Below are 19,062 nucleotides of genomic sequence, written 5' to 3' on the forward strand. Positions count from 1 at the left end.
GTGCAGCATAAAGGATTACAATTAATATCCTTTCATATTTGCAGGGTAGCTATTTAACGTCTTTTTAGCTCATAGATGCATACATAATGAATTAATTCTCTATTTTTGTTCAAGGTTATCTCTGCTTCACAGTATTGCAGGATATTTTCCCGGGGCTGCAGGTTCTGCTAACACAACGCTGCCCAAGCTGCTCTGAAACGGCCGAGTCAGCATTTCAAAATGTGAAGCGTATCAACAAACTGAATGATTAATGACAAAAGATGAGAAAAGTTTATGACTTTTTATTCCTACCCCCATATCACTGCATATGAAATCTAAGTGAAGCTGTGGAAGAATCAGCTGACGTGACGCAACGCTTCCCTGCACCAGACATGGCGAAACTCACAGACTCAGCTGGAAGTTTGGCATCAGATTGTTGTCAATTTCCAAACTGCAACATCAATGTTTGGGCTTCATTCATGTATCAAAACCAATTCATTTACACTTGAACAAAACACTTGACCATTTTTGTATGTGTTAATCTTGAGCGATTTGATGCCATTTAAGTAACACATGTGTGTTTATCTTCATACTTTGTTGGTCAATAAATTATATTTTATTCCATTCATCTCTAAGCAGAATGTTAACCTGCAGCCAGTGTGAGGAAAATCTGCACAATACATTATTTTTACTTTAAATGTTTTGCAAATCGGCACTTAAAGTAAGTTAGAAGTTTAGGTTTATGTATGATCTTCCACATGAAATATGTTTCCAGTACAAATGTTTGCAAAGTTTGATATTCTGATTATGTCCAAAAAAGCCACAATTTTGCAATTGTGGTGTTTCCATTAAATAAAAAAAACAATTAAAATCGTATGTGAATGAGTTTGTTTACGCGATAAATCGTCAAAACAAAATGCTGCGGCATCATCCTCCAGCCACTTCCTGTTGTCTTCTTCATGGTTTCCACCAGTAGTAACAGCCAGTTCTGATGTGAAAGATGCAGTTTTGGAAAATAAACCAATTTTGATTTAGCCAAAGAAAAAAAAATCACCTCCTCCTAGTGCCAAAACTTATCCAAAAACAAGTTTCAAAATTTATATTATATTAGAAATGGCAAATGTAGTCAACGGAAACTACATTTAGCGAAAATTTTTTCTATTCTTAAATGAGTTGCAAGTGAGTTCAAACCAAAACTAAAATGCCATCTGGGGTTCCTGTATACATACAGTATGTATAGCAAGTATTAAATTATATCAAAGTACTCACATTCTCTCAAATACTAGCATCACTTTGACATAAATGTGATAAATGTTGCTTTCTTCCTGCAAAGCTTAACAGGCCAGCAGGTAAGAGTTACCCAGGGACGCTCCAGTCCCCTGTAAGGTCTGTCAGTGTGCGCTGGTTCTTAAATGGGATGCTTAATTGATAGGACAGCCTGTATCAGACTTCATCAAATCCCATTAGATGCACTTCATCAGTCCCAGTGTTAAATAAGATGATATCCCAGATTGCGCTACAGAAGCCGAGCCAGAAGAACACGGGCGGCCAAAGCCTGGGAGCTTATTATCTAAGCACTGTTAAAGTCGGCCCAATTCCCCGCAGGCTAAAAAGATCATTTAAAATGGACTCTGTGGTGCTGGATCCCATTTCTGCCTTCACTGCTCATCCACAGCATACAGAGGTGACTGGGAATCTTTGAGGAAACCAGAGGGGATGTGGGGGACACTCACACGAGAAATGACTGCAGAGAGAGTGGAAGGAGGGAGGACAGGCATGAATGAAGCAAAATGAGACAGAGATTGTTGTGATCATGTGATGCAGGGAACTAAAATCCACCCACGCGTGCATCAACGCTCATATTCTAACCTCGACTTCTCTTTATTCTCCCCGTCTCTCTCTGGCGTTTGGGCTATAAATAGTCTGGAGCTGAGCTGCTGCTGCTGTTAATTCCTTCATTCAGAGAGCAGGAAAGGCAGAACACACCGGGCCTTTCAGGCATTCAGGCCCAGCCCAACAGGAAAACACAAGAACAGACCCGCTAGGCTCCTCCGCAAACACTTCCTGCAGCTTCCTCTCAAAGTGTTTCCTTTCTGAAGATTCCAGTGTGTTCACCGTTGATCCTTCAGATGCAACCAAAGGAGTAAATATTGTTTAAATTAAAGTACTGCTAGGGCTGCAACTACCAATTATTTTATATATCACTTCTATCAATTCTTCTGTCGATTAATCCATTAAATCTGACTTAGTACGCTTCCTTGGACAAGTTAGGATAATTCTATGGTCTACACAAAACATGTTCAGTAATTTTTTTTGCACTAAATCATTCTTGGATAATGAGATTTTAGTCTCAATTTTGAGCTGTTTTAGGGCGTCTTGTCACTTTAAATCCAAATAAGCTGCTGCTGGTCACGCCTCCAACTCAACATTTACACTCACATGTGAAAATGGCTGCAAACAGACGCACAATTATACAACCGTACATCTTTGAAAAGCAGAAGTGGAGCCTCCTGCACAACTAACAACAATGTAGCAAGTGGTTTCTGGATGGTACATCAACAACAAAACACCAGTCGTATCCAGCAGCCATTGTTCAGCGCATACAGCAGTAAATCCAGCTGCAACTTCGCTGGGGTTGCTAGGTAACGGGCGGAACTCTGCTGGGGTTGCTAGGTAATGGGCGGAACTCTGCTGGGGCTACTAGTAACGGGCGGAACTCTGCTGGGGTTGCTAGGTAACAGCCGGTGCCTGCTGAAATGTGATGGTACATTCCAGAGGTTTTTAAAACGGCTCATTTTCCAGGCACCAAAAAACATTAACTTCTTGATAAAAACTAGCCGGGTTGTTTTTTTAAGAGGTTGGGTTGTTGTGTTTAGAAGCAGCAGAAACCCAAATGGATCTCTGCAGACTGTAAATTTTGCATAATATGTCCCCTTTAATTGAATTGAAAAACTGGCACTTTCTGCAGACTTTTTATTCAGCCGCTTCAAGACTTTTTCCAAGTCCATCCATTGTAAAAAGTGAAGAATTTTGATTTGCTTGGCCCACTATTACAACAATAGGATATGTGTATGTTTGGTTCTGAATAAGTCTTTGGACTGTTAAGGCTTACCAGGAAATGGGAGCTATGATTTTCTTTTCATTATTACGAAGATATTAAATGAAAGATTTTTCAGTCTCCAAAATCTGACAGAAAGGAAGTTTTACAACTTAAATGTGATCACTTTAAAACATAAGATATATAATAAATGATATACAGCTGTATCAGATCTTATTTCTTTTATGATATTTAATATCAGTTTGGAGATAGAGCATCATCAAGGCAAGTCCCAAAGAGAGAAACTCAGAGTTAGAGCCAGACATGGAAACTAAAAGCCTTTAAAACCTCTGCCATGTTTTACCATGCATCACTTTTTATCTTTACATCTTAAAGCCACATTCGATTCGTCTGCACAGCTCATGTCTGGATTTAACACCTGCAGCTGATGTCGGACGTGTACGAGTAACGAGGACCAAGGCAGGAAATTCTGACAAACCTCATGTCTCATTTTCTGGCAGGAGGAAGTTGGACTCTCCGCAGTTCAAACGGACTCACTAATGCTTCTGTTCATGCTCAGCCATTCACAACCATTTACCTCACATCAGTTTGATTTTACAGGATAAATCTGCAGAGAAAAATCTCACTTCTTTTAGGGTTACAACCTCCTTCATGGTTATTACCCGATTTGCAAAAGACCAGTAAAAACCCTAAAATTAATATTTCTTCTTAATCCAGTTTTTAATTTCAGGCTGTATTTTCCTTTGCATATTTTACTATCAGCAAAAAGGTAAAATTTTCAAAAATCCACAAATACTGGACCGTGAATCAGCTGATGTATAAAACTGCATTCAATTCACTTTCTTTCCAAAGTCGAGGTACATTTAATATCCACCAGAGGGTAATTTGTATTACAGCCAGCAGAAAAAGCAACAAATAGAGTAAATAAGATAAAAACCATGACAGTAGAGACATAAAAACACAACTACTGATAGCTACAACATTCAAGAAGAACAAAAATTAATACTTAAATCTGTTGCTTCTGCAGATTTTTGTATAAATAAACTGAATAGAATTTCACAGAATGAGTCCCCACATGCTTGATTACACTGATGAATATAAAACTCTGCTGGTTTGTTCAGACAGACAGATTTGTAATTATCATAATATATTTAAAGTTAGAATCAAACATGGAGAACCAACATTTAGTTTTATACTTTTAATATCGGAGCAAGACCGAAAGAAACTCCTATTAGTTTATAAATGATGAACTATTTATTCTTATTAAACATGGGGAGCCAACGTTTAGTTTTATACTTTCACCCTTTGGTTTGTTGTTTTGTTTGTATTTCCTTCTAATTCACTGAACTGCCTCCTTGCTGAAAATGTGCTACACAAATAAAACTACCTTACCTTAGTTAAAGTTAGCAGATTATATTCACTCGGAACAGTTTCCAATGCAACAAACTGAACTAAATGTCACTGAACTTCTCTCCAATGTGATGTGAATACAACTGACTTTTGTACTTTTCCAGAAGTTGCATTGTTTCTATGTGGAATGAACAACTTTCTGAAAGGCAAACAGAAAACGCGGCGTTGCCTCGTATGGCAGGAGAGAATGTCAATAAGCAAAAAAGAAGAACAAGAAGACCACATTCACTTCAGGTGCAAAGACTGAGACGGACTCCATAATTTGACAGGAAGGCTGCAGGTGTTCTGACCTCCAGCCTAATCTCCAGATCCCAAACTTCAATCAGAATCTGCTTCTTGTCATGTCCTTGTCTATTTTATTAAAGACTCAAGTTTGTCTTTCAGTCGTGGAGTGCAGACTTGCATTAATGAAAACTGTAGGGTGTGTGATGAAGGGTCTGTGAGCTGCACCGTTCATTCCTGGCTACAGAAAGATGTATGATCTATATTTTCCCGCCTTTCTCCTATCTTTGCACCGTGACACGTATCCACTGAGCCTGCCTGGAGAGAGTGCTGATACAAAAGAGCTAGAAGAGAATAATCAAGGATTTCTCCGACATGAGAAAGAATGTATTTCATATTTCCACTGCTGCTTGCTGGCATCCTCGTCTCTCTTTCTATTATTTATCTCTTTGTTTTCATTCAACTTCGGCCCTTTTGACGATGCCGCAGCATGGCCCAGCGGACGCCGTGAGCATTATTGTATTAGTATTGAACTCCTCTTGATGAATCTCCACAGAAAATTGAAGTATTGCAGGATGGGGAGACTCGGGAGTTTGAGCTTGATGCATGGAGATAGATGAAGTATTGGATGGAATAATTTATGGGGCGCTCTGCTCGCACCCTGCGGCTCAGCCAAGGAAGCGCATCACTGACAACGCTGAGGTTAGCAGATCAAATCTCCAAGGGCTATCTGGCAAAACCAATGCGACGCCTTCTTGAGGCGACTAATTGAAGAGAGCGAACATCTTAAAAGGCGCCTTTGTAGCAGTTTATTGGTATGAAACCCAAGCTTACCACACATTAGGCTGGTTAAAAACGTGGTAAGTGGCTGATTTGGCTCCAGACAATGAATCTGCTGATCAGCAGTTTTAGAAATGAGCTGAAAAAACGATACGGTCATCACAACAATGGTGCTTACAGATAGTTTAATGGCCTGAAAGACTAATTAATAGCTAAATCCCAAATGTGTTCTTAAATTGATGTCTTAAAATAAGAAAATACTGTTTGACTGATTAGCTGCCGAAGCTCTACAATAATGAATCCTCCGCAATTGGCCACTGTTGCAGGGTACAATGCTGATCAATTTGACTTTTTTAAAATTAGGTTCATTTATTTTGATTATCTGCATTCATAGGATTACTTAATTTGATTTAAAATGTGCAAAAGACAAGAATTCAGTGGTTTCTGAATGGCAAGCCAACAACAAGCAGCCGTTGTACAGCACATGCAGCGGTAAAACCAGCTGACCAAATGTTCTGAAACTCAGCTTGGGTTGCTAGGTAACGGGAGGAACTCTGCTGGGGTTGCTAGGTAACGGGAGGAACTCTGCTGGGTTGCTAGGTGACGGGCAGTGCCTGCTGATTTGTGACATTACATTCCAGAGGTTTTTGAAACAGCTTTTTTCACTAAACCACAAAAAACATTAACATATTGCCAAAAACTACCTGGGTGTTCTTTTTAAGAACTTGGGTAGATTTTAGAAGCAGCAGAGTCGCAAATGGAAGAATAAAAACGTGCAAGCTGTGAATTTTGCACAATACGTCCCATTTAGTGGAATTGAAAATCTGGCACTTTCTGCAGATTTTTCATTTAGCCACTTAAGCCTTTTTCCGTGTCCAGTAATTGAATTGCCTTTGTGGGGAAGAGGGGTGAGTTTAGCGCTGTGACTTGCGAGATCCACCAGGGGGACTCAGGAGTATTGAGTGCTTTTTTTCTCACTCAACACAAGAGTGTGAGTAGAACAGCAGTGATTTTGTTTCCTGCAATCATTTCATCATTTTAAGGTAATTAGTGGGGTAAGAATTGTAAGAGAACGACATGAGGATGTATGCTAGCCCTGTATGTATTTAGTTTGCTTTGCATCACAGAGTAGTTTGTTTGGTGCTAATGTGCAGCGTGAAAAGTCTTCAGCTAACTAGTTTAGCTTTACTGCTAACGGCAGGAGGCCTCGTGTCCCGTTATGGCGTCTGGCAGTTTGATTTGTTTAAATAAGAATAATCCGCCGCCTATTAATTATTTCTGTACAGTTGGTACAAGTAATGTAAAACACTTGGCTTTGTTGAAAAATGTAGTTTAAATAATTTGCAGTTAGAAAGATCATACAAAAATGATGGAATTATAAGATGCTCTCTTTGTCATGAGAATATTTTTGTTTTGTTGTCTGAAACACATTTTGTGTGATTTTGTCTCCTGTGATCATTTCTCTTGCTATTTTTCTTCTTTTAAGGGCTAACACTACCATTTACACGTTTACACTAAAATCAGCTTCAGCTCCGTGTTAATGGCTGCTGACTGCTGAGAGAATCATGGGTTTTTCTGCGGGCTTGGGGGCGGTGGGGGTCCTTCCTTTTCCCTGCCTCGTCCATCGATCCAGCGTGACTCCGAATGAGCCACACGAAAACCTCTTTCTATGATTTATGGGATGTTGTCTCCAAGGGAACCAATGGAGACCCCAGCCTCCCTCTGCTTGGTGAGAAAGAGCACCCTGCCAGCTTCCCTTAGGCCTAAAACATAATATTATAGAACCACAGGAAAGGTGAAACAAGATGGGTAATAATTAACATCGCACATAACAGTTGAACTGTGAAGTTAATTTTCTACTGCAACCGGTGGAAATCCAAGACCATCCATCACTAACCCAGGGTGGTGAAACATAATATTTATAGGGTGGAAAGGTTACAGGGAGTATTATGTATTATATATGACTATGCACAGCAAAGGGATAAAGCTTTAAAAACAGGACAGGATGCATCAGGCAGCTTGACAGGTTGGTTGCCCCTAGCAACCTGCAGAATTCATCTCGATCTTTGGGTTTTTAAACCTGGAGTGATGGTGAGGCACAGATTCTTACCATACCAACTTTATTTATAAAGCACTTTAAAACAACCACAGCTGATACAAAGTGCTGTACATTAAAACACAACATGACAATAAAAAAAAACTAAATAAATAAATAAATAAATAATAATAAAAACCAACATACAATTTAAAACTAGATCCTGCTGGAGTTGAAAGCCAAGTAAAATAGATGGGTTTTAAGACGAGCTTTAAAGTGGACAGTGAAGGGGCCTCTCTAATTTGCAAAGGCAAGTCGTTCCATAACTTGGGGCCCATGATAGAGGAAGCCCTGTCCCCTCTGAGCTTCCTTTTGGATCGCGGTACCTCCAAGAGCAGCTGTCTAATTAGCCATTAGCTTCACAGCTAGGGCGTTAGCTTGACTCCCTTATTAGCGTCTTTATGATTCTCAGAACTGAAGAAAACTTTGCTACCTACTGCAAGTAAAATGCTTCTTTTGTCTGTTTCATGGTACTTCAAAACAACGTAACTGTATTTTTAAATCAGATGATTCTAGAGTATAAATAATGTTTTATTTTTCCAAACATGCTAAGAAAATATTGGCATTAAGGGGGTCATATGTTAAAAATATAACATTAAAATCTTTTTCCAGAGGAAACAGTAGCAACCGATGAATTAAATCTTCAACTGTTGTAATCTCACCAACACATTCATGCACGAGTGGGAAGGAATTAAAAATAATAAAAACACACGGCTTTCTTTGCAACATTTGTTAAACATTTAAGTATTAGATAAAGAGTCATGAGTAATTGCCAAATGATACCAAACATGTTTATCTATAAGCAAGCATGCATTCATGTCAGTGTTCCACTTTTTTCCCCTTTGCAACGACGGCAGCATTAAGAAGTAATTCTGCAGGATTAATCCACTTAAAACTGGAGGAGATTTTAAAGGATTCTGTCTAAAGGGTGCCCTAAAAAAGGAAAGGAGGATTCAAAACGAAGCCTGCGGAGGTTGGAAACTATGAAAAGAAGCAAATAAAAACTGGAGCATACTCAATGTATATGTGTCATTATGCGACAAGCTCAGATTTATACTGCCCAAAACCTGATGTTATCTTTGTTCCCCTAATCCAATTTACCAAAGTCCCTACACTGCAAAAATACAGAACATTACCGAGTATTTTTGGTCTAACTTCTAGTGCAAAATCTTAGTGCACTTGAAATAAGACAAAACTAAATTACAAGTAAATTTTCTCAAGTTTAATATTGATTAAAAGCCAGATTATTTCACTTATAGCAAAACATTTTTCCCACAAGTGAAACAATCTGCAAGTGGAACTAATATGTGACTGACATGACGCTGTCATGAAGGAGTCTTCATAAATATTCATCACTGTTGTCAGGAAATAATGCAACTTTTAATGCAATTTTGCATTGTCATTATTTACCGAATAAGAAAAAGTTGACACTTAAAATAGAACTTTAATGGAAGTTTTAATGCAACTTTGCATTAAAAGTGTAATTATTTACAAAATAAGGCAAAGTGGACATTTAAAATAGACTTTTAGGGTGCGTTCACACTGCAGCCTGAAGTGACCCAATTCTGATTTTTTGGCAATTCCGATTTTTTTGCCGGGGCCGTTCACACTGCCAGTAAATGTGACCTGTATGCGTTCTGCAGTCTGAACGGGCAAATGACCTGAAAGTGTCCTGCATGCGCAGTAGAGGGCGCCATAGCGTCAGCGTTCTAAGTGTTCTGCCAACTGCCATAAAAAGAAGAAGTGCTCAGTGTTTGCGGAAGTAAACATGGAGGCTAACGGTGGAGCTTAGCTTACATATTTGAAGTTGTTATCCTGCCGGAGCAGCATATTAACAACTTAATCCTCATATTGTCCGTCATGGTTGTTTTTCTTCCCGCTTGCGCGTATCAGGACGAGAATAGTGAGATTTCTTGAGAAACAGTGACGTTCAGTTCGTATGAAGGCGGCCTGAACGTTAGGTCGCATTTGAATCGGATACGTATCGGATATGGGTCAGATTCGAAAAAGAATCCGACCTGTGCTGTTCGCACTGCCATGAAAAGATCGGATACAGGTCGCATTACGTCAAAAAAATTGGAATTGGGTCACTTCAGGCTGCAGTGTGAACGCACCCTTATTGGACACTATAATGTAACTTTGCATTAAAAGTGTCATTATTTATCAAATGACACTTCTAATAAAGTGCTACCGTTAGTTTTTGTCTTATTTTGAGTATACTAAGGTATTTGCACTGGAAACTAGACACAAAATACTTTGTAAGATTCTGTGTTTTTGCAGTCTGTGTCCTCCTCTCAGCAGGAGCTGCAAACAAAATATTCAGAACAAGAGTGGGAGGAAAAGAGGCGGAAAACAAAGAGATTAACCTGCACACACCACACTAATAATGATTTCTGGCGCCACTCAGGATGCTCCGTGAATACTGAAACTCCATGCAAATTTCCACAGTCAGAATCCGTTTTACATCTGTGTGACATTTCCACCAACAGGACAGGATGTAAGCAAGCTGCTGGTACAGTATGTACCGTATGCGTTCCTGTATGTGTTATTTTACATTTCATCTCAGGTGACGGGGAGGAAGAAGTGTGTGTGTGTGTGTGTGTGTGTGTGTGTGTGTGTGTGTGTGTGTGTGTGTGTGTGTGTGTGTGTGTGTGTGTGTGTGTGTGAGATGTGATGCGTGGCGTCGTTGTGCTGTTTGAGAAGCTGAGAGTGGCCGTGACGAGGTGTTGAGGGCTGCAGTGTTGGAGAGGAGAGGGGGAGGAGATGGTGCGTTAGAGCTGTCAGGAGACGGGAGAGCAGAAAACTTGGAGTGAGGGAATGTTCAGAGTTCGTTATGACACACAAACCAACCACTTCAAGCAAGGAAGCAAACAGGACAGCGTGTAAATGGTCTTGAATTGGACCAATTTACTTCTTGGCCAAAGTCCTGAGATGGATTTTGCTGGTATTTCAAATGTATTCCTCTCAGTCTTTATTTCTCGACTTTGACTGGGCCATTTTAACACACGCGCATGCCTAATTCTAAGCAATTTCTTTCCACACTGCAAAAATATAAAAGTCTTAGGTATTTTTTCTAGTGCAAATATCTAAGCACGCCTGGAATAAGACAAAACATACAAGGCACTTTCTAGCAAGATATCGGAGTCAATAATTCCTTAAAGAATAAGGAATTATTGGCATTATATATATATATATATATATATAAAACATGACATTATATATGATGTAATAATGTTACTCCCTCATCAAAAACCAGCATGTTTCAGAAATACTTAAATCTCCATGGCAACCATTCAGCTGTGCAAAACGCCTGGTTGGGCAAAGCTCCGCCTTCGAGACGCAGCTCCTCCTCGGAGCGGCAGCTCCTGAGCTTCTGCCCTTCCCAACGCAGCTCCTTCAGACTAGCCAGCAGCAGTTAGCAAACACCTGGTGGAGCTGAGTAAAAGCAGCAAACACCTGGTGGAGCTGAGTAAAAGCTGAGCTCATTATAGGAGCTACTTCTCAGTGAATCGCTGGTTAAAAAAAAAACTTGTTAAAGGGTTGATAGAGGAGCGATGTCATGAGTTTTAGAAAGAGCAGGAGTTTTTATGGAGACAAAAGCTCAATTTCAAGGCATTAAATGACAAAGTTAAAATTGTTTTAAGTCATATTTGATATATTTAGCATTTTTGTAACAACTGAAGTTAATATAGTTACTTGATTTTGCAGTAAAACTCAAAAACACATAATACAGCCCCTTTAAAATAGATTTTTTAAAAAGTACAAATTCTGCTTTGGTTCAGATTATTTTACTTATAATGAGTACTTTTTCACTCATTATAACTAAATTAAGGAATTAGTCAATTAAAACAAGAGCCTTTCTCTTCCAGAAAAGTTACTTGTAAACCAGTTTTGTCTTCTTTCAAGTAAGACATTTGCACTAGAAACTAACAACACTTGATAAGATTTTGTGTTTTTGCAGTGTCGTTCTGGCTGAGTGTTTAACTTTGTTGCCCTGTGTGAATATAAACATCCACCCCAGATAAACGTCTGACTAGCAGATGTATTTTCGCTACAAGCTTCATGTTGTATTCCTGCGGATCAGAAACTTCCCCCAGCATGATGATGCCACCACAGTTTTACTTGGAGCACATCTGTAATGAAAACGTGACTAGAGATGTGTAGAGACACAACACCTTGGGTTTGGCTTGCAGAGAAAAATGTATACAAACAGAGAAATGTTTTGATATGGCAGTCACCCAGGGCGGCTTTACAGAGGGGGGGAGCGCCCAAGAAATAGAAAAGAAAATAAGTTGTTTTTTTTAGGGTATAACAGACAATTACCTGGCAGAAGGAAAACAGAATCAGTTTTTTTTTTTTGTATTTCTATGTTTGTATAACTCTGCAAAAAACGATATTTGACAGAATATTTCCTTCGTAAAATTGACTCTCAGGTCAAACGCTGCATGTTCAGCCTGTAAAATCTGCAGCAGGATTCCTGCAGACTTACAGAAAGCTTTGTGTAGCTCATACAGGAGATAAAGAAGAAGCATCAAATTCCTAACATGTTATCAAACACACTGCGCTGCAAGACGGAGCGCTGATGGAAGCTGGGAGACTTCTTATCGGTTCCACTGAAGAAAAAGAAATATTTTTCGTTTTTATTGCTTTCACTGCGAGTTGTGACTAGGCAAACAAAAATCTCCACAGAATCAGCAAAAAAAAAGGGTTCATGCCACAAAAAACCGAGATAAAAGTCAAATATTTTTCCTCATAAATCACCTGCAGACTCCAGAGGAGTCAGACGAGCTATTATTCAGTCATCAGCTTATTTCAGACGTCCTCCAACAGAACCAAAGCAGATTAAGAGTCTCAGAACAACGCTTATCACATCTCATAAGTAAAAACACAACTGCACTGATTTTGTTTGCGATTTATCATTTGTGTTTTTCTGTTTTTGCAATAAAATTTGGTTAGGACTCACTGGAAGAAGTGATATTGTGCATAAATAGAGCACAACTGTTTGAAAAAGGCAAGATGAATGCAAATAATTAATAGGCGAGGTAAAAGAAAAGGAATATCAGAGCTACTGGTGTGTTTCTTTGCTGAATATCTTCCCAACAAAGCAGATCCTGTAAGAGATGTTATGATGAGGTTTGTCCTGGGATTGGATTAGGGAAATTAAGACTCCAGCAACTTCCTGTCAAACTGTGTAAAATAATCTCCTTCTGTTTCTAAAACACATTAAAAAAAGCAAAACACAGACTTTCTGCTGGAATATAAGAGGAAATACTGAAAACAAAGCAGCGATAAAGGAATCTCTAATGATTCTGTCAACACTGAAAAGGATTGGTTCTTAAAAAATATCTTTATTCTGCAATTGCAACTGTGATCCAGATATTTACTGGATTTGTGTAAATAAACTACAGGGTTTCTGAAAACTCAAAAACAAATTGTAGCTTTGGGTCTAAATAACAAAAATGTAATGGATCTCATTTTAGAAATGACAAAAATTCTAGAAAAAATATTAAACATTGAATTACCTTAACCTCTTTTATTTGAAAATTTGCCTCTAATCACCTTCTGATCTTAATCAAACCTAATGCCTGTTGATGCATATTCCACACATACCAGTAATTAAACACTTTGCTGCCATCTAGTGGCTGGAGGATTCCTCAAACATGTCTGACGTGGGTAACTAGCAAACTAAAACTCAACGTTTTTGTCTATCGCATGAGACGTATTAATAGTTAAACGCTTCTGAATTTATCATCTACTCAAAAGCACAATAAAAGATTTTGTTAAAAACATGTAGATTAATTTGAGCAGAAATTAATATTTATTTTGAGTAAAATATAAGCACATCTGATTTAAGGTCAGTCAGATATTCCAGTTTCAGCTCATCTAATTTATTAAATGTGGAAATAAGTTGCTTTGTATTCTGTTTTTCCTTTTATTTTTAGTTTAACTATGAAGTCTTTTCTTTTTTTTAATGCTGTTGTATTAAAATTCAAATAAAACTAAACAAAAACTAAAAGACTATCCTGATTTATCAAAAATGCTGATATGAAACAAATAAACATTTAGAGAACAAGCGGCCTTTTTTGAAAGACTGCCTACTTATTATCTTCTTAAACAAATAGTCAAGAAAAAGTTAAATAAAATATAAGGACAACTGAAGTTTTACAGAACTTGAATGTTAAGACTTTTCAGATTATTTTCCGTTTGAATACTCACAGATGGACAGCAAGTAATAAAGTCACAAATACAATTTTTCACCAAACCTGAACTCCAGCAAGACAACAAACATTTTCTTTGTGGAAGTCGTCATGGAGACATTTTGACTTTATTTAAAAGCCTGCTTCTCAAAATGCACACAGAGATGCTGCCGGTGCAGCCAGCATGAATTATTGATGATTTCTCATGCCAGAAATGGCATAAAAATACATTTTGCAGAATGATCTTATAGCACAACCCTTAAAAAGAAATTGGAATATGAAATATGTAAATCAAGTCAAAGCTGTAGAAAAACAAAGACCAGAAATCAACCAGAATCTCTGATTGCCGTAGCTCTTATGATTTCTGATTAAATGCACCGTTAGACAGAAATCACAGTTAATTTTTACAAGCAGGAACACTTTTGTTTTTCACAGTGAAAAACCAACATTTGCTCTTCTTAAAATGAGAAAAATTTCCCTCAGCCAGCTGACTGACGGTGTGCAGCAAGTGCAGAATTAGACTTCGATTAATCTGTCACCTTACCTGCATCCCCTTAAAAGTAGAAAGTCACAGAAAAAAGTAGAAGTCACAGAAAAAAGTAGAAGTCAGAAATTATTGGGACATTTTAGAAGATATGAAACTGAACTTTTCTTTTGTTTTCTATTTTAAGCACGCACTTTAAAAAAACACAAATGGTGCAATTTTTACCTGTTTCTTTTCATTTGAGCAGCTTTTTCATTCAAACTCCAAACATAAGTGGCAGGAAATGCTAAAAACATTTAAGTGGACAGTTACTGTCCAGATGCAGCATTAGCATTAGCATTAGCACTGTGATCACCTTTAGATTGATTTGATTTATATTGATGCCACGTTTACCAATCGGTGGTAATAATGCCTTCTGATGTTCATATTCTACCTTTAAAGTCTGAAAATGTCTCGTCTACAAACGAGTTTTGAACAAACAAAATCTTCCAGACCAAAAAAGAGAGAGAGGTCTGCTTTCTCTACCAAAAAATTGATGATGAAAATGTATTTCCTTGTGCATCTAGAATAATTTTGTAAGATTGGAAAGCTTGAAAGGCACAGACACAAGAACTGGAGCATAAACGCTCAGTAACACAAACCCATTTGTTCTTTTCTCCACCAACGCCGTCACGTCTCAGAGCCAACTTACCGTCCTCTGTGGGCACGTAGATGTTGAGGTAGAGGCAATCCTCGCTCTGGTTCTGGATGTATCCCGCCGCCACGTCCAGGTTATCCGTGAACCAAACCGGAAGCATAATCTCCGGCAGAACGCCGTGGACGTTCTGAGGGCAAACGGGGGCAAACTGGGTGGCGTTGCGGATCTCCTGCCAGGACCCCGGCGCCTCCGGCGGCTGGAACCGCCGGTCTCCGATGGGCGCCGTGGCGTAGGGAACTCCAAGGTACTGCTCCACCGGGCCTAAAATCTCATTGTTCAGGTCCTTCTTGACGCCTCTCAGCTTGCCGTAGTTGGTGCTGACTATGGGATGCTTCGACGGGTCCATTCTCTGGCAAGAGGCCAGGCTGAAAAACAAGACGAGGCTCAGCACCGTCATGAGGCAGCAGTCTGTCACGAAGCTGAAGGGTCTGGTCCTGGGCAACAAACCCCGCCGACTCTGTTTACTCAGAGGTAGTGGAAGGTTGTTCATGGCTGGAGTCAAAGGGCTCAGCCACCTGCTTCTAGTCTGTTCTGTCAGCTCGGTCCGGCGGTGAGGAGGGAAAACCATAACAAGATAAAACACCAAAATCAGACGGACTCTTCAACCAGCGCCAGGCAGAAGGTAAGACGTTGCTTCGGCCCTCGGTGTGAGATCCAGGTCAGTGGTGAAACTGATTAGAGGCGATCCAAAACACTTCTCCAGGCATGGTTCTGTTGCGTTCCATGCCTGTCCTTCTCCCGTTGTCCGGATAATTGGGTTGATGAAGGACTCTGCAGAGTGAGACAGAGGAATGGGAGGAAGAAAAGCAGATAAGAGTGTTTTCCAGGCACACAGTGTCATTTTATAGCACCATATTAACTTCAGTTGCTATAAAAATACTACATATCAAATATGACTTAGAAGAAGTTTGACTTTGTAATTTAACACCTTCATATTGGGCCTCTGTCTCTTTAAAAGCTCCTGCTCTTTCTGAAACTCCACCTTCAGGAAGTCATCACGACATGTCTTCTCCATTAACCCTTTAAAGATATTTTAACCGTTGTTTCACTAAGGCGTAGCTCACGTAATGATCTCAGCTGATGCAGAGGTTTCACCAGGTGTTTGCTAATTGCTGCTGGCTAGTCTGAAGGAGCTGCTCAGAAGCTTGAAAACTGCAGCTCAGAGGAGGAGCTGCGTCTCGAAGGCGGGGCTAGGTCCACCCAGGTGTTTTGCACAGCTGAATGGTTGCCATGGCGATTAAAGGTCTTCTCAAGCATTCATGGAAGAATGAAAGCAAAACTCCAAGTATGTTTTTGATTAGGTAACATGATATAAAGCTCAAAAAAGTCAATTTTACATAAAACTGCCCTTTAAATTACCGATTAAACTCAAATATATTCAGTTTTTTTTCCATTTTAACTGAGGAAAAACGCTATGAAACCAAAAGACTTTCTAAATCTGGAGACGGCACTAAGCAGATCAAGCAAAAGGGAACATTTATCATGGAGATTAACATGTTGAGGATCAGTTGACATCCATTTTTTACAACCTTTAAAACGTCTCATTTCTCACTTTATTATGCTGCCCCATTCAATGTGGAGATTACCCATTATAGACAGATTTTAGTGTTAGCTTGGATTTAGACGGAAATATCTTCATTTATACGCTTAAGAACATCAGAGTAGCCCCCATAAGACAGATGCCTCCTGGATACCGTGAGGGATGAAGCTCTTATTCCACCAGAATCTGAAGAAAACGGCAGTAATTCAATATCAATCATCGTTTTAAACCTGAGAAGTCAAGCATGGCGAGTCGATTCATCTGTCCGTTCGGTTAGCTTAAGATCTGAAGCACACATTGCTGACGCCTCATTAAGTTGTTCTTGTCCATTTTCGTTAAAAACCTCATTCAAACACCTGCACTGGAAAAAGAAAACAAGCGATGCAACTAAAAGAAAAAATAGTTCATTTGTTACTAATAATCAAAGTAAATATATTACATTTATTTGGTGAAACACACATAAATTAATTAAGTCTGGTAAACTTAATTCGCTTGCATGTAACAAATTAGCTTGATTTTTTTTAAGTTGGAGATAAAGTTTATTTTTTAGTGCATGACCTGTCAAAGTTAGACAAAAATCAGCCTGATTTAAGCTTGTGTTTTAATTTAAACATACTTATTATTCTTTATTTAACTGATAATTTAGTTTTTATGTCCAAAAAGAACTGAAACTAAAACTGTGCTTGATTTATTTGCTTTTGGGTTCATAAGTTAAAGAAACAATTTTACTCATTTTGTTACACTAAGCACTTTCTACAATTATAGTTTAAGAAAAAATATATGATAACATTGATCGTATTAATTTTAGAAGGGAGGGGGAAATTTTTCAAAACTAAATGGCTCCCACTACAGTTAAAAATATAATAATAATAATAATAATAATAATAATAATAATAATAATAATAATAATAATAATACATATTTCTGTATTATATGTATATAATACATATAATATTATTATATATAATATAATATAATATAATAATATTATTATTATTATTAAAATAATAATAATAATAATAATAATAATAATAAAAAATAAATAAAAAATAAAAACCTGCATCAACAATAATAAAGAATTATTTTCTTTAATTCATCTGAATTAAAGAAAATATCTTCCAAACTTTTGCTTTCTGACCAGATTCATCTTAAATTTCAAATGTACATTTAGATGAAAGAATCCATATAAAACACATTATTAGAGGATTTATTTCCACCCAGTTTATTTCACTATCAGAGGAAAAACCCATACAGTGCACGTCTTTATTTTTTACATAATCAGCACTTTGTGACGCTTTAAATCCACATATCTGCCATATTGTGCTGCTGAACCAGGATCTGGACATGTCCGTCCTAAGCTGGTGTGACCTGTACGGGGGCCAAATCCTCCCTGGTTGATCTGTGTTTAACATGGCCGCTCACTCCTCCATATTACACGCAAATCTCCACGGGGAGCCGACGCCGTCCAGAGCCACGTCGCCCGTCCTCCGCTAACGACTCGGCTGCTGATGATTCCTGGATTTTTTTTTTTTGCGGTTATTAATTTCCTGGAGGCTTTAGGGTTTGCCTTTGCAGATAAAGTACAGTAGAGACGAAGGGACGGAGAGCAGAGGCTGGAGATTAGGGCGATCCTTTCACTGCCCAGTAAGGTCAAAGGTCAATAATGTGCTCCGATAAGCAGCTTAAAAGAGGCGGGGCATTTTTCTGGCTGAGCGCAGACAGAAGTCGGATGCTTTTGGTAAGCCTCAACTGACCCACAGATGAATGAGAGCCCACTCGTAGTAGCACAACCATTCATGTAATCTGAAGTGGAAATGTTCAAATCCTCGCGTAACAGAACCGGATCAATAAAAGGACGAGGCACGGCAGAGATTACACCAGCAGAACATGACACTACCGAACAGGACCGTCCAGGTCGGGTCAATCCGCTAAAAAGATCTTTTCCACATTTTGTCACGTTGTAGTGCCAAACCTCAAAGTCTTTTATTTTGCTGACCAACACAAGGTTTCTCAGGCAGGAATCTCTCAAAAGATGAAAATAATTCAATTTGGGGAAGATGTTTTCATTTACATTTAATAAAATATACCATGTGAGAAAATATTCATGGCTTTCTCACCCATCAGTGGAAAAACCTTTCTGCTGATGAGGTTGGAATGCCTCTTTGCCATCACCCTAATCTTCTGCTCCATATTTTCTTCATCGCATGTGAATCAGCTCTCTGGCTTCAAAACCGAACCACTTCCTCCGACTCTGGTCAAGACCGAAGATTTTAACTTCTGGAAAAATGGTTTCCAATGTTTGTATTGATGCTTATTAAGGTTCATCATTTCTGCCTGGACTATTAAAACAGGCCAGCAGATTTAGAGAAGGCTGGAAGAAGTTTGTGATGATTGTCAGCATTATAGACAAAGTGACTTTTGTAGATGGAGTAAAAACAAATAAACCAGATTAATTTTGCTGTTTGACAATGGAAAAGGAATTTATGTGAATAAAATAATGCATTTGGACTTCATCCATTCACTTCACTCATTGTGTTTGTGAGGGGAGTAAGAGAGGATTAAACAGATAAAGAGGAAATACTGATATAAATTTCTTTTCA

At 38.6% G+C, this 19,062-nt stretch overlaps 1 protein-coding gene across 1 annotated transcript in view; it reads right to left on the reverse strand.

Annotated features, from left to right (window-relative positions):
* The window catches only part of LOC106928770 (neuroligin-2-like), a 151,043-nt gene that overhangs the window by 86,884 nt on the left and 45,097 nt on the right, over nt 1-19,062 (reverse strand). Inside the window, exon 2 of the mRNA XM_088016049.1 lies at nt 14,917-15,693. Within this exon, the coding sequence (XP_087872175.1) occupies nt 14,917-15,490 (574 nt within the window). The 5' untranslated portion in view covers nt 15,491-15,693. The remainder of the gene's footprint in view (nt 1-14,916; nt 15,694-19,062) is intronic.

The sequence above is a fragment of the Poecilia mexicana genome, unplaced genomic scaffold (assembly GCF_051168715.1).
Source record: "Poecilia mexicana isolate PSO_F unplaced genomic scaffold, ASM5116871v1 scaffold_18, whole genome shotgun sequence".
Classification (NCBI taxonomy): domain Eukaryota; kingdom Metazoa; phylum Chordata; class Actinopteri; order Cyprinodontiformes; family Poeciliidae; genus Poecilia; species Poecilia mexicana.